At 34.9% G+C, this 16,014-nt stretch overlaps 1 protein-coding gene across 1 annotated transcript; it reads left to right on the plus strand.

The window, feature by feature from the left end:
• Nucleotides 1-509: 509 nt before the first annotated feature.
• On the plus strand, nt 510-13,812 carry LOC142239910 (alkaline phosphatase-like). The gene is made up of 5 exons (XM_075311651.1): nt 510-591; nt 658-736; nt 11,830-12,483; nt 12,550-13,564; nt 13,625-13,812. The coding sequence occupies exons 3-5, from the start codon at nt 12,097-12,099 to the stop codon at nt 13,810-13,812; spliced, it is 1,590 nt and encodes a 529-aa protein (XP_075167766.1). The 5' UTR covers nt 510-591; nt 658-736; nt 11,830-12,096.
• Nucleotides 13,813-16,014: the final 2,202 nt, after the last annotated feature.

Below are 16,014 nucleotides of genomic sequence, written 5' to 3' on the forward strand. Positions count from 1 at the left end.
ATTAGTTTGAGTGATATCATACGATGTGGTTGATGCTTCCCATTTTTATACTACACGTCCCACATCGCTGCGCATTGCGAAGCATATTTTTGCGCTAACTTAATCAACCATATCCTTTACGGAATACTTCGAGCGAGGAGATAATATGATAATCCTTGTGAAAAAAATCGACACGAAAGGAGGAGGACAAGAGTCAAGGGAAGTCTCTTTATTAGCACTAAAACTGAAGTACTCCTATTTCACACCATGTGTGTGTATCTCTTATCTCAATCTTAACAGATCCCTGTAGGAATTTATTGAACTCACTCAAAATCAAACTAACTTTTTACTAACTAATCAGTGGTGACTTCTAGCTAACTCAATATTTATGCAGCCTTGAGTCAATTGAATTTTGTTCAAACTCACTTCTTCTCGATCAGTAATGAGTTACCTTTCTGTTCACTCAAAGTTGACGCCTATGTAAGCAAAATGAAGTAATAGAAAAAATCAAATAAATAAATAAACAATATATTCACTGCTATAAATGTCATTTGGATTTTTAAATAAATATTGTGATTTCAGAGGACTTTTGCATTTTTCCGATTGATTACAGTAAGTAGCATTTAAATGCATAACTAATATGCAATTTAATAATTGAAATTTGTATTTTTTATGTAGAACCCATCATAGTGGTATCATTGACGGTATAAATGGAAACTCCAAATATATTTTTCAATGGGCTGTTTGCTGTTTAAAGGTATGTACTATGTTCAGTTTCCGCAACGAAACTCCGTACAAAACCTAAAGGTTGGTACTATATGTTCGGTTTTCAAGTTTAAAACCACTTTATTTTCGCGATTTCCTTAAATAATAAAAATTTTAAATGAAAGCAAACATATTCCTGTTCTAGAGGAACAAGAAAATAATTTATTTAATTTATCTGCTTTATATTGAAATGTTTTAATAAAGTACCCGCCAAAAGCGAACATAATGGGTATAGTAGTAAAACAATTGATCATTTTCTTTTTATATATTATTATTGTTATTATACCCTCCACCATAGGATGGGGGTATATTAACTTTGTCATTCCGTTTGTAACACATCGAAATATTGCTCTAACACCCCATACAGTATATATATTCTTGGTCGTGGTGAAATTCTGAGTCGATCTAAGCATGTCCGTCCGTCCGTCTGTTGAAATCACGCTAACTTCCGAAAGAAACAAGCTATCGACTTGAAACTTGGCACAAGTAGTTGTTATTGATGTAGGTCGAATGGTATTGCAAATGGGCCATATCGGTCCACTTTTACGTATAGCCCCCATATAAAGGGACCGTCAGATTTGGCTTGTGGAGCCTCTAACAGAAGCATATTTCATCCGATCCGGCTGAAATCTGGTACATGGTGTTGGTATATGGTCTCTAACAACCATGCAAAAATTGGTCCACATCGGTCCATAATTATATATAGCCCCCATATAAACCGATCACCAGATTTGACCTCCGAGCCTCTTGGTAGACCAAAATTCATCTGATTCAGTTGAAATTTGGTACGTGGTGTTAATATAGCCTCAAACACCCATGCAAAAATTAGTCGAAATCGGTCAATAATTATATATAGGCTCCATATAAACCGATCCCCAGATTTGACCTCCGGAGCCCCTTGGAAGAGCAAAATTCATACGATTCGGTTGAAATTTGGTACGTGATGTTAGTATATGCTATCCAACAACCATGCAGGAATTGGTTCATATCAGTCCATAATTATATATAGCCCCCATATAAACCGATCCCCAGATTTGACCTCTGGTGCCTTTTGGAGAAGCAAAATTCATCCGATCTGGTTGAAATTTGGTACGTGTTGGTAGCATATGATATTTAACAACCATGCCAAAAGTGGACCATATCAGTCCATAATCATATATAGCCCCCATATAAACCGATCCCGAGATTTGGAGCCTCTTGGAGGAGCAAATTTCATTCGAGTCAGTTGAACTTTAGTACGTTGTGCTAGTATATGGCCGTTAACAACCATGCCTAACTAGGTCCATATCGGTCTATAGTAATTTATATCCCTCAGATAAATCGATCCCCAATCACACAAAAATTATTTGTAGACTTACCTATACATAACTTTTTTGTCTAATATATACCACGTATGGACTAACTCACAATTTAGAAAACGATGTTAAGAAGTTTTAAGATACCACAACCCAAGTAATTCGATTGTGGATGACAGTCTTTCGTAGAAGTTTCTACGCAATCCATGGTGGAGGGTACATAAGATTCGGCTTGGCCGAACTTACGGCCGTATATACTTGTTTTTTAGATGCAATTCTTTGTAATAGATATCCAGAGAAATGCTTTCAAGGCTTTTGGAGTTCCCTGATGAAGCCCACTTCCAGTCAGCGAGCTACAACACAATCTCAAAGGAAAGAAATTCGAAAGAAATTAAGACAACATTCAAGCCTAATATTACCAGAACTTATATTTGCGTTATATTATATCTTACATTTTATTCCTTGTAATACAGTTACAAAGACTGAATAAGCTTTTATTTACTTCCGAATAAAATGAATGGAAAATAATAAATAAAAAATATTTTTATTAACCAGATAGCTCACCATAAACTAATCAGTTAGAAGCTAACTTATATTGTCCTTACGTATTATCAGCCCAAAGCTAACTAATATTGAGCTAACTTTTGGTTAGCTCAAACTTATGCAGAGTTGAGTGAGAACTGACTCGTTCCAATGACAACACCTGTTAAAACTGATTAGGATTTTACATGGGAAATGAGTGATCTTTTGAGTCACCTGCGACTCAGTTTTGATTGACCATTCGTTTGCTTAAAGTCACACCGAAAAAAAAGTTTACTATATTTATGAAAAATGAACTAACCCATTGTAAGAATGACCATGATTTGGCGCCAAAGATTTTTTTCATCTAGATAAGTTCATGATTTTCTTATAAATTAGTTCATGTATTGCATCGTATTTTAGTTCATTATTACTATGCTGTGGGAACCATATACTTTAACTCATTCAAAATATTCCTGCTATCCGGAAAAATGAACAATTTTTTGGGAAACCTGTATTAAGAAATTGGTTTGAGGTAAACTGTTTGTCAGTATAATTTTCAAAAAAGTAGAGAAATTGAGGAATTAAAGGTACAACAAGCCATTATACAACTAAGAAATTTTTCGTGCAAAACAAGTCAATTTTCTATAACCACCAGTATTTTATTTCAAAAAATTATTATTATGGCTTATGATATACAATAAAGTAAATAAAGGAAATAAGTAATTGCTTCTTCAAAAGAGTAATATTCTATGTTATTAGGACTAAACAAATTAATTTAAATTTCCATATTTTCTATCCATATGAAATATATATGTAGCATAAGTTGCTATATTCATTTAATTGTTGTCCAATTTCATCGATTTTGTCTAACTTTTGTTGGGCGGATTTGTCTTATAAGCATCTGAAATTGCAAAGTTATACAAAATATAAGAAAAATATTATCAAATTCTACCGTACATACACGCACAGACATGGTTGCCGCATCCATTTAATGCTTATCTACAGCATGTAATTGCCGCGAAAACCATGTATTTTGTTTTCGTAAAAATAGTTTTCGAGCGGAGATAAGCATTTGAATGGTTCTCAAATATCGCAAACATGTTCTATCATTTAAATGATAGAATTTGAGACCATTAAATGGTCGGAAAAATCATGTATCTGACCATTCAATTTTTTTACTTTTTTTTACAGGGAAAAAAGTATTTTTATAGGTTAAGTATAGACATATCTAGAGCCATTACATGACCATAAAGACCATTTACATTTTTTCGTGACCATTTAATTTTTGAATTTTTTGCAGCGAAAAGAATTTTATAAAAACATTGAGCAGATACACACGATTTTCATTTTGCGCGTCAGTTGTGTGTTGATTGTTTCTTGGAATGGACGGAGAATACGGATTTACTGTTTTGTGTTAATTTATTTATTCAGAAGTGGCACGTGGTTTTATGTGAAGACAAAAAAGGGAAGTGTAATTGAAAAAAATGTACCTGTTTTTTGTCCTGCATTTTGCTATATGGTATCATTTATTTTTATTTGCAGTTACATGATGTCTGCGTTTGTACATTTGACGGGCACGAAGTAAATATGGAATGATCACTTATTGTTGAAATTGAAATAAAATACGAGTGTGTAAAAATATATGATGTTTGCTTGAACGGCATTATAAATACAAATAAACAATGAATTAGTTTATAAATCAATAAAAACAAAAAAAATAAGTTAATTTTGTGTTTTCTTTTCCCAAGTGGCGTCCTTTTTTCGACGATGAAAACAGTTTTTTCATAAAGATCAAAACATTTAGGTCTTTTAACTAGAAGAAAAACATTTTGAATGAATACCATACCATTCTAAACCGTGACCATTGCTTTTCATTCAAACAAAATTTTATAATATAATAACATAATATAATAACATTTTAGATGACGACAATTATATTTTTCTTAGAACCATGTTCACTGAGCCAACATGGTTGCTCTTCAAATATGATTGTGACAATCATGTTTCTTCTCTGATTAATTTTTGATTTTTAACTTACCGTTTTCAAGAGTATTTCCTAGAGCCAATAAGGATTTCAGCTTAGTTAGCATTAAACAGTCAGAATATTCAAAAAAAAAAAATTCCTTTACAAGGCCTGTCTACCTGCAAGTGAAAATAATTATTTTTAATATATTGAAATTTTGGTTTTATTACAAACGGGCAAAATATCGTTTATAGAAAAACTTACCACATTGAAAAATCCATCCACTACACGCTCACAGAAAATCGCTTCTGTAACATATACTCCCAAACATATTTTGCTTCAAGCATATACATTTTTGGGTATTGCCCAAACATTTATATGTTTGATATCTTCCAATATATAATATGTTTGAAAGCGTATTGGTCTAAACAATATATGTTTGGGTAGTCTAAGTTCCAAACATTTTGTATTTTTGCATCCAAATTCAATAATGTTGTCTTCCAAAAAACAATATGTTATTATGTGTTTGGAAGCATTTTGCACCCAAAAATATTATATGCTTAAAAAAATTCTCCCAAACAATATTGTGCTCAAAATTTTATTTATTTATTTATATATTTACAATCATAATGAATTATGAAAATAAACAGGTAATATAGGTGCTAACAACATAGGTTTTCGACCTGAATGCTCAAAATTTTGTTTCTGCCCAATTGTATATTCCCCCACATCTTTCTCACTTCCACGAGATTTTTTAGTTCGTAGCACCTTTTTCTGTAATACAAACATTTTAGAAGAAATTATTCAATTGTAAGATTTTTTTTTATTTTAATTTTACCTTTTGCCGTACGGGGATTCGAACAGCGGACCACACAGTTTGTAAGGAGCAAAGAAGTAGCTGATCAATTGCCCAAGGAAAAATAAAATGTTAATTTTGTAATAACAATCAACAACCACCAACTTAATTCAATATCGCTCCCTGTTAAATAGCGCTCCAAGCTACTAAACACATATATGTTTATAGGCTATTTCTAAATTAATATATGTTTGCATCCAAGCATATTATATTTACAAACATTTTATGTCCCAAACATAATATGTTCTAACATATTAACATATATGTCCCAAACATGTTATGCTAGTTTATGAACATTATATGCTTGCACTCAAAAATATTGTGTTTAAAAATTTGTGTTCCAAACATATAATGTTTATAGCCAAACATATGAAAAACAGTCTTTTTCATCCGTGTAGGTACATTATTGGAATCATATCCATGGACTAATGCGACGTTATTGAGATTATTCTCAGAATATATTTGAAATAAAAAATATTATACAATTAGACATAATTTCCACTTGTCAGTATAGACTTTTGTATTTAAGGTGGATATTAAGTTCGAGTTTAGCGGCTAAAATCGCAATTTTCATGATAAGTTTTCTTTAATAATCCACACCCAGAAAAAAGGGGCTCTAATGCCAACTGAACTTTATTTTAGTTCATGAAGATTAGTTGATTTTAGTTTAATTTTGCACAATATGAGTAAATATTCCTTTTTGCTAACTTTAATGACGTGAACTAAAAATAAGAAAAACGGCCGTAAGTTCGGCCAGGCCGAAGCTTATGTACCCTCCATCATGGATTGCGTAGAAACTTCATCTAAACACTGCCATCCACAATCGAATTACTTAAGTTGCGGTAACGCTTGCCGATGGCAAGGTATCTTAAAACCTCCTAACACCATCTTCTAAATTGTATGTAAGTCCATATGTGGTATATATTAAATCAAAAAAGATCGATCCAATACGCATATAATTCAGTTTGACAAAGTAGACATAAAATTTTGACAAAATTTTCTATAGAAATAAACTTTTGACAAAATTTTCTATAGAAATAAAATCTTGGTAGGTTATTTTTGGCTCGAGTGGCAACCATGATTATGAACCGAATAAAATTTGAACAAAATTTTCTATAGAAATAAAATTTTGATAAAATTTTCTATAGAAATAAAATTTTGACAATGATGGAAATTTTATTATGAACCGAATAAAATTTTAACAAAATTTTCTCTAGAAATAAAATTTTGACATAATTTTCTATAGAAATAAAATTTTGGTAGATTATTTTTGGCTCTAGTGGCAACCATGATTATGAACCGATATGGACCAATTTTTGTGTGATTGGACCAATTTTGGTATGGTTGTTAGCGACCATATACTAACACCACGTGCCTAATTTAAACCAGATCGGATGAATTTTGCTCCTCCAAGAGGCTCCGTAGGTCAAATCTGGAGAATGTTTTATATGGGGACTATATATAATTATGGACCGATATGGACCAATTCTGGCACGGTTGTTAAATATCATATACTAACACCATGTTCCAAATTACAACCGGATTGGATGAAATTTGCTTCTCTTGGAGACTTCGCAAGCCAAATCTGTGGATCGGTTTATATGGGGGCTATATATAATTATGAACGGATGTGGACCAATTTTTGCATGATTGTTAGAGATCATATACCAACACCATGTACCAAATTTCAGCCGGATCGGATGAAATATGCTTCTCTTAGAGGCTCCACAAGCCAAATCTAGGGATCGGTTTATATGGGGGCTATATATAATTAAGGACCGATATGGACCAATTTGTCCATGGTTGTTAGAGACCATATACCAACATCATGTACCAAATTTCAGCCGGATCGGATGAAATTTTCTTCTCTTTGAGGCTCCGCAAGCCAAATCTGGGGATCGGTTTATATGGGGGCTATATATAATTATGGACCGATGTGGACCAATTTTTGCATGATTGTTAGAGATCATATACCAACACCACACGCAAAAAAATAATTCTTTCCTCCCAAACGAAATTTTAGACAAACAAAGTTCGTTTCTCATTTGCTTTTCGCTGTAAGGAAGTGTATTTGGAAGAAAAGTATATACTTTTTGTGATAAACGTTTATTCTTTTCCAGGATGTAAAAACAATTTCATAAATTTCATAAAAACATTATTTTCTTGCTAATTGCATTGTCCCTCACATCTTTCTCACATCCACGAGGATTTTTAGTTCTTAACACCTTTTTCTGTAATACCAACAATGTAGAAGAAATTATACGATTTTATAAATTTTTAAAATTTTTTTTACCTTTCGCCTGGACGGAGAATCGAACCGCGGACCATGCACATTGTAAGCCAACACACTAACCACTGAGCTATGTACCTGTTATGGTCATCAATAGATAAATATCCATATAAGTTATATTTATATAGCATAGCTTGCGGCGCCCACGAACCGAATAAACAAAGTTTATTTACCGGAAAAAACATTTAGTTTGGCACCGTGGAGCAGTGGTAGCTACGTCCGACTCTCATGCCAAGGGTCGTGGGTTCGATCCCTGCTTCGGCCAAAGTTTTTTTTTTTTGCTTTTGTTTTTTTTTTTTACATATATTCCAGATATATTCGGAAGATTCCGAAAAAATGTTCAACATTACATTGTACTATATTAAATTTTGAACTGTAAAATGTGTCTTATTAAAGACCTAAAGTCAGAAAAGAACAGTGTTTGATATAAACGAAATGGACTGTGTTGTTATTTCAAAAATAACTTTTTTTATTGAAAAAATAAAAATTTTGTAACAAACGAATTTTTTTGGTGATAAAAGTTTAAAATTTTCGAAGCAATTCAAAAAACTCTAACAAAAGAAAAACGTTTTCGGTACACGTTTTCCAAACGTTTTTTTTCTTTGCGTGCATGTACCAAATTTCAGCCGGATCGGATGAAATATGCTTCTCTTAGAGGCTCCACAAGCCAAATCTAGGGATCGGTTTATATGGGGGCTATATATAATTAAGGACCGATATGGACCAATTTGTCCATGGTTGTTAGAGACCATATACCAACATCATGTACCAAATTTCAGCCGGATCGGATGAAATTTTCTTCTCTTTGAGGCTCCGCAAGCCAAATCTGGGGATCGGTTTATATGGGGGCTATATATAATTATGGACCGATGTGAACCAATTTTTGCACGGTTGTTAGAGACCATATACCAACACCATGTACCAAATTTCAGCCGGATCGGATGAAATATGCTTCTGTTAGAGGCTCCACAAGCCAAATCTGAGGGTCCCTTTATATGGGGGCTATACGTAAAAGTGGACCGATATGGCCCATTTTCAATACCGTCTGACCTACATCGATAACAACTACTTGTGCTAAGTTTCAAGTCGATAGCTTGTTTCGTTCGGAAGTTAGCGTGATTTCAACAGACGGACGGACGGACGGACGGACATGCTTAGATCGACTCAGAATTTCACCACGACCCAGAATATATATACTTTATGGGGTCTTAGAGCAATATTTCGATGTGTTACAAACGGAATGACAAAGTTAATATACCCCCATCCTATGATGGAGGGTATAAAAATTAATTATTTTTAAAAAGATTTCTTCAGTTTGACAAAAAGTATTAACTTATTTATAACATGTTGCAATTAGAAAACTATTTTAGTTAAAATTTTCTAAAATAAACATAAATTTCTTCCACGGTGGGTTCACTTTTTTTTGGGTGTATTATAAAAAAATAATCTTTATAAAAAACTTGGTTTGGGCTATTCTCCATCAAGTTATATTTAAATTTGTATCGAAGACGTATAATTTTATACTTTTCTTAGTGTTTTATTTTTAATTTTAGCGGCTAAACTCGAACTTAGTACTCAACTGTAGGAATTGCTGTAACATAAAAAATATAGATTCAAGAAACTGGTTGCATTTCCAATCTGTGATCCAGATGTAGAATAAATATAGATCATCCTATTACCACTCATGTTGTATATTTTTTATGTAAATCAATTCAAAATCCGAACTAATTTTAAACTATTAACAGAAATGTACAGTTTATTAATCTGTTATTTGTTTTTTTTTTTTATCAATAAAAAGCGTTTTTGATTTCTCTAACATCACATCATTCACTTCTCAGTTTCTAAAATATTTCGAAATAAATGAAAGGGTGGTTAAAATTTCAAGGGCCGATGTTGATTTTGAATAAAACACAAACTATTTAGGAAATTATTTTAATTTTATTTTATTATGATATATTGGTATTACTCAATTATGTATGGAACAAAATATCAAATGGTCGCCGCGACCTCGGTGGCACACCTTCATCCGATGGTCCAAATTTTCGATGACGCTGAGGCATAATGGAGGTTCTATGACGTAATGTGCCGAATTATCTCATCCTTTAGCTCTTGAATTGTTGCTGGCTTATCGACGTACAACATTTCTTTCAAATGACCCCAAAGAAAAAAAGTCAGCGGTGTCAAATCATATGATCTTGGCGGCCAATTGACATCACCATTACGTCAGATAACACGGCCATTGAATTTGTTGCGCAAAAGAGCCATTGTTTCGTTAGCTGTGTGGCAAGTGGCACCGTCCTGCTGAAACCACATATCGTCCACATCCATATCTTCCAATTCGGGCCATAAAAAGTTCGTTATCATCTTACGATAGCGAACACCATTCACAGTAACTGCCTGATCGGCCTCATTTTGGAAAAAATACGGTCCGATGATGCCGCCAGCCCATAAATCGCACCAAACAGTCACTCTATGTGGGTGCATTGGTTTTTCGACAATCACTCCTGGATTTTCATTCGCCCAAATGCGGCAATTCTGTTCATTGACGAATCCACTGAGGTAAAAATGTGCCTCATCACTGAAGATGATTTTCTTCGAAAATTGATCATCCAATGTTGCCATTTCTTGCAACCATTTAACACGTTGTTGGATTGTGTATCTCTCCATGGTTCAAATTGAGTAAGTCTGAAATAGAGAAATGTCAAATAAAATTCGGAAAAAAAACTTGGCGCTTAGGTGTGGTTCACATTCAACATCGGCCCTTACAATTTAACCACCCTTTACTTTATGGGGTCTTAGAGCAATATTTCGATGTGTTACAAACGGAATGACAAAGTTAATATACCCCCCATCTTATGGTGGATGGTATAAAAATCATTGAGAATGTTCAATAATTAAGAAGAAGTGCTGAAATGGAAAGTATATTGAAATTGTTTTACAGAAATGTAATTTAATATTATTCCATTTAAAAAACAAGTATATACGGCCGTAAGTTCGGCCAGGCCGAATCTTATGTACCCTTCACCATGGATTGCGCAGAAACTTCTACGAAAGACTGTCATCCACAAATTTCAACTCACTCGGATGAAATTGGCTCCTCCAAGAGGCTCCAAAACCAAATCTCGGGATCGGTTTATATGGGGGCTATAAATGATTATGGACTGATATGGACCACTTTTGGCATGGCTGTTAAATATCATATACTACCACCACGTACCAAATTTCAACCAAATCGGATGAATTTTGCTTCTCCAAAAGGCACCGGAGGTCAAATCTGGCGATCGGTTTATATGGGAGCTATATGTAATTATGGACTGATATGAACCAATTCCTGCATGGTTGTTGGATAGCATATACTAACATTACGTACCAAATTTCAACCGAATGGGAAGAATTTTGCTCTTCCAAGATGCTCCGGAGGTCAAATCTGGGGATCGGTTTATATGGAGGCCATATATTAACATCACGTACCAACTTTCAACTGAATCAAATGAATTTTGGTCTTGCAAGAGGCTCCGGAGGTCAAATCTGGTGATCGGTTTATATGGGGGCTATATATAATTATGGACCGATATGGACCAATTTTTGGATGGTCATTAGAGACCATATACTAACACCATGTACCAAATTTCAGCCGGGTCGGATGAAATTTGCTTCTCTTAAGGCTACGCAAGCCAAATCGGGGGATCGGTTTATATGGGGGCTATATATAATTATGGACCGATGTGGACCAATTTTTGCATGGTTGTTAGAAACTATATACTAACACAATGTTCCAGAAAAAAATCTTAAGGGCTAAATCATGGTCAATATTACTACAGTTTAGTTCATTTTGCAATGGAAAAGGGTTCACTGTTTTTTCAGTGATAGCCGATTAACCGATGTACATCAAAATTTATATCAAATACTCGAGTAAATTGTAGTTATCCTTGCTGTGTATATATGATTTTTCAAACTTTTCGAAGAACCCCTGTACATATGTCGTCTTTTTGGAAACAACCTCTTGCGGCTTCTTCATTATTATTTTCTTTATTCTTCACGTACTTAATGATTTTATTGTTTTATTGGGGAAGTAATTTAGTTACAGTATTTTTTAAAACATATAACAAAAGAACAACGTTTGCTACAATACATTTTATGTTTTTTTTTTTGCATGCAGACGAATGCATATAATTGGGGGTGATATTCACTGATAACAAAATTGCATATTGCACACCTGATGAAAACACTTAACCATTTACCGGATTTACGATTTTTAAGATAAGCATTCCATATAATGGCAACATTAAACATTGCATATTTTAAAAGAATTTAAAGCAACAGACAAAGAAACATCGCCATAAATTCTGTTACAGAATCCCCAAATGTAACCATTCTCATTTCAAGCGGAGAAGCGATTTGAGGTAGCCTTTGAGCAGCATCAACTATGAAGTCAATTTTCATTATCTTCATTCTGGTAGAGGCAGTCTGGAGTGTGTCCCTTAAGGATGGGGACTTTCATCCCTTACATAAATTAACTGGTTCAAAAGATTCCTCAAGTACTCGTATATTTGAAAATGTAGGCAATGGGAAAATTACACCCGAACATGAAAAAGATCCTGAATTTTGGCGTAAATTGGCTCGCAGTGAATTGACTAACCGCTTGCAGAAATTCAACAACAAAAAGGCAAAAAATGTGATTTTCTTTTTGGGTGATGGTATGTCTTTGAATACATTGACCGCTTCACGTATACTTAAAGGTCAATTGAAGGGTAATCCAGGCGAGGAGGATCAACTGAGTTTTGAGAAATTTCCGCACACAGCATTGAGTAAGGTGAGTAAGAGTGCGAATGAATGAAGCCTGAAACGTCTTACTTAGTTTTTTTTTTTTTGGCTGCAGACCTATTGTTCAAATGCCCAAGTTCCAGATTCGGGTTGTACTGCCACCGCTTACTTGTGTGGTATTAAAACAAATATCATTACTATAGGGGTTTCACCCAAAGTCCAGTATAGCAATTGTAGCATGAGCATGGACCCTCAGTATCAACTCTCATCCATAGCCGATTGGGCCCAAGAAGCAGGGAAATCAACCGGTTTCATAACGACGACGACTCTAACACATGCCAGCCCCTCTGGCTTATATGCTAAAGTGGCCAATCGTTTTTGGGAATGTGATGCTGATATTCCTCAGCAGGTATACGAACAAGGTCCCTGTATGGATATAGCCCAGCAATTGATTAACCGATCACCTGGACGAATTTTTGATATTATAATGGGAGGTGGTATGGGTAAATTTTTACCCAACTCTGTTGTGGATGCCCATGGGCAACCTGGTGAACGTTTGGATGGTAAAAATCTATTGGAATTATGGAAAAGTCAAAATCCCAAAGGAACCTTGTTAACCAATCGCCAGCAATTATTAAATGTGAATGTTAATAAAGTCAGCAAGATCATGGGTATTTTCCATTCTGATTTAATGGACTTTCATATGGATGCTGATCCCGTTAAACAGCCTACACTCTCGGAAATGACCGAAGTTGCTTTGAAATTAGTCAAACGCAATAAAAAAGGTTATGTCTTATTCATTGAGGGAGGATTGATTGATTACGGCAATCATTATAATAAGGCCGCCAAGAGTTTGGATGAGACATTGGAATTGGATAAAGCAGTTGAACTTGCAGTGAATATGACAAGTGAAGATGACACCTTAATTGTGGTCTCAGCCGATCACAGTCATCCCTTAACCATAACAGGATATCCTGGTCGAGGTACCAATATTTTGGGTTTAAATGAGCATGATGTAGATGACAATGGTGTGAAATATTCCACTCTGAACTATGCTGTGGGTCCCCAGCAATATTCAGATGCAAATGGTCAACGCATTGATTTGGAGCCTATTAAATCTCAAGATCCAGGTAAGAATTCGTAATTTGCAAAATAATTCCCTCGCTGTACGAATTTTTATTCCATTTTAGATTTCACCCATCCTAGCCAAATTCCAAATTCACAGGGAACCCATGCTGGCGATGATGTGGGAGTATATGCTCGCGGACCGCACTCACATTTGTTTCGCGGTGTTATGCAGCAACATACTATACCACATTTAATGGCGTATGCTGCATGCATTGGCAAGGGTCCAACTCTCTGTAATTCACAGATCTAAACGGAGGAACGCAATAAAAAAACAAGTATATAAAGCAGTAAATTCGGCCGGGCCGAATTTTAAATACCCACCACCATGAATCAAATATGATAGTTTACTTTGAAAACTCTTCGTCGTAGTGGGTTACTTGACAATATATAGAATTGTAGCGGGTTTGATGACAAATCTTCTCCCAAGCAAGTCAGTTCCCGAAGACAAACTTTAAAGATTCTACCTATGAAGATCAGATCAGATTCTGGATTTATGAGAACCAATTTTGTTTGAGTTTTAGAGAAATTATAAACATATCGTGTATATGATGAAATTACGCCTTGAGATAAAATCTTAAATATGTAGATTTTTTTCCGCCATTATTTAAATACGATGAGTAAAATCTGGATATTTTACTTTCAGTTTGAAGCAATTTTCATGATCAGTGCGCCTGCTATACCCTGAGAGAAGTGTTTTCTTTTTTGAGAAACGTAATTTTAGACAAGCAAAGTTTTCTTTTGACCCAAGTTTTAGAGACAATCGTTGAATAAACGAAAATACTTTATAAGAAAATGAAATTTCGTTTGTCTAAAATTTCATTATAGATTACTAATTTCCAGCAAATCGGATAAAAACTACGGATTCTAGAAGCCCAAGAAATAATGCCGGGAGATCGGTGTATATGGGGGCTACACCAAAACATGGACCGATAGGCACCATTTGCTACTCACATATTTGTGATCTTAAAATACCTCCAGATTTTCAATTTCAAACAAATCGACTAGAAAATATAGTCTCTAGACGCCCAAGAAGTAAAAATCGAGAGATCAGTCTATATGGGGGCTATACCAAAAAATGGGCACCATTTTCGGCACACGTTTTCGGTACACCTTTTTATGGTCACAAAAAGACCTCTAGATTTTCAATTTCAGGAAAATCGGATAGAAAATATAGTTTCTAGAAGCCCAAGAAGCAAAATCGGGAGATCAGTCTCTATGGGGGCTATATCAAAACATGGACCGATGAGCACCATTTTCGGCACACCTTTTTATGGTCCTCAAATACATCTAGATTTCCAATTTCAGGCAAATCGGATGGTAAATATAGTTTCTAGAAGCCCTAGAAGCAAAATCGGGATATCGGTCTATATGGGGGCTATGCCAAAACATGGACCTATGGGCACCATTTTCGGCAAACCTTTTTATGGTCCCAAAATACCTCTAGATTTGCAATTTCATACAAATCGGACAGAAAATACTGTTTCTAGACGCGTAAGAAGCAAAATCGGGAGATCGGTCTATATGGGGGCTATACCAAAACATGGACCGATTCGGACCATTTTCGACACACCTCCTTATGGTCCTAAAATACCTCTAGATTTTCAATTTCAGACAAATCGGATAGAAAATACTGTTTCTAGGGGCCTAAGAAGCAAAATCGGGAGATCGGTCTATATGGGGGCTATACCAAAACATGGATCGATACGGACCATTTTCGAAACATCTCCTTATGGTCCTAAAATACCTCTAGATTTTCAATTTCAGACAAATCGGATAGAAAATACTGTTTCTAGACGCCTAAGAAGCAAAATCGGGAGATCGGTCTATATGGGGGCTATACCAAAACATGGACCGATACGGACCATTTTCGACACACCTCTTTATGGTCCCAAAATACCTCTGGATTTCCAATTTCAGGCAAATCTGATAAAAACTACGGTTTTTATAGGCCCAAGACCCCAAATCGGGATGTCGGTTTATATGGGGACTATATCAAAACTTGGACCGATATAGCCCATCTTCGAACTTGACCTGCCTGCAAACAAAAAACTAATCTGTGCCAAATTTCGGGACGATAGCGCCATTATTGAAGGCTGTAGCGTGATTACAACAGACAGACAGACAGACAGACAGACAGACAGACAGACGGACAGACGGACATGCTTATATCGTCTTAGAATTTCTCCCTGATCAAGAATATATATACTTTATATAGTCGGAAATCGATATTTCGATGTGTTACAAACGGAATGACAAACTTATTATACCCCCGTCACCATTTTATGGTGGTGGGTATAAAAAAACACTTCTTCCTTTCCCACTAATATTTCAAGTGTTTGTCAATAAAATATTTTGTTTCTATTTTAATGAACTTTACATTTTTATACCCTGCGCCGGAATAGAACCCTATTGATTTTGGAAAAAATCGGTTCAGATTTCGATATAGCTCCCA

Source organism: Haematobia irritans, chromosome 5, assembly GCF_050003625.1.
Source record: "Haematobia irritans isolate KBUSLIRL chromosome 5, ASM5000362v1, whole genome shotgun sequence".
Classification (NCBI taxonomy): Eukaryota; Metazoa; Arthropoda; class Insecta; order Diptera; family Muscidae; genus Haematobia; species Haematobia irritans.

Excerpts from the sequence above, each read along its gene's own strand:
- LOC142239910 (XM_075311651.1), top strand. The coding sequence starts at position 12,097 with ATGAAGTCAATTTTCATTATCTTCATTCTGGTAGAGGCAGTCTGGAGT. Across the intron at positions 12,484-12,549 it reads CGCACACAGCATTGAGTAAG|ACCTATTGTTCAAATGCCCA; the intron begins GTGAGTAAGAGT and ends TTTTGGCTGCAG. Across the intron at positions 13,565-13,624 it reads TATTAAATCTCAAGATCCAG|ATTTCACCCATCCTAGCCAA; the intron begins GTAAGAATTCGT and ends ATTCCATTTTAG.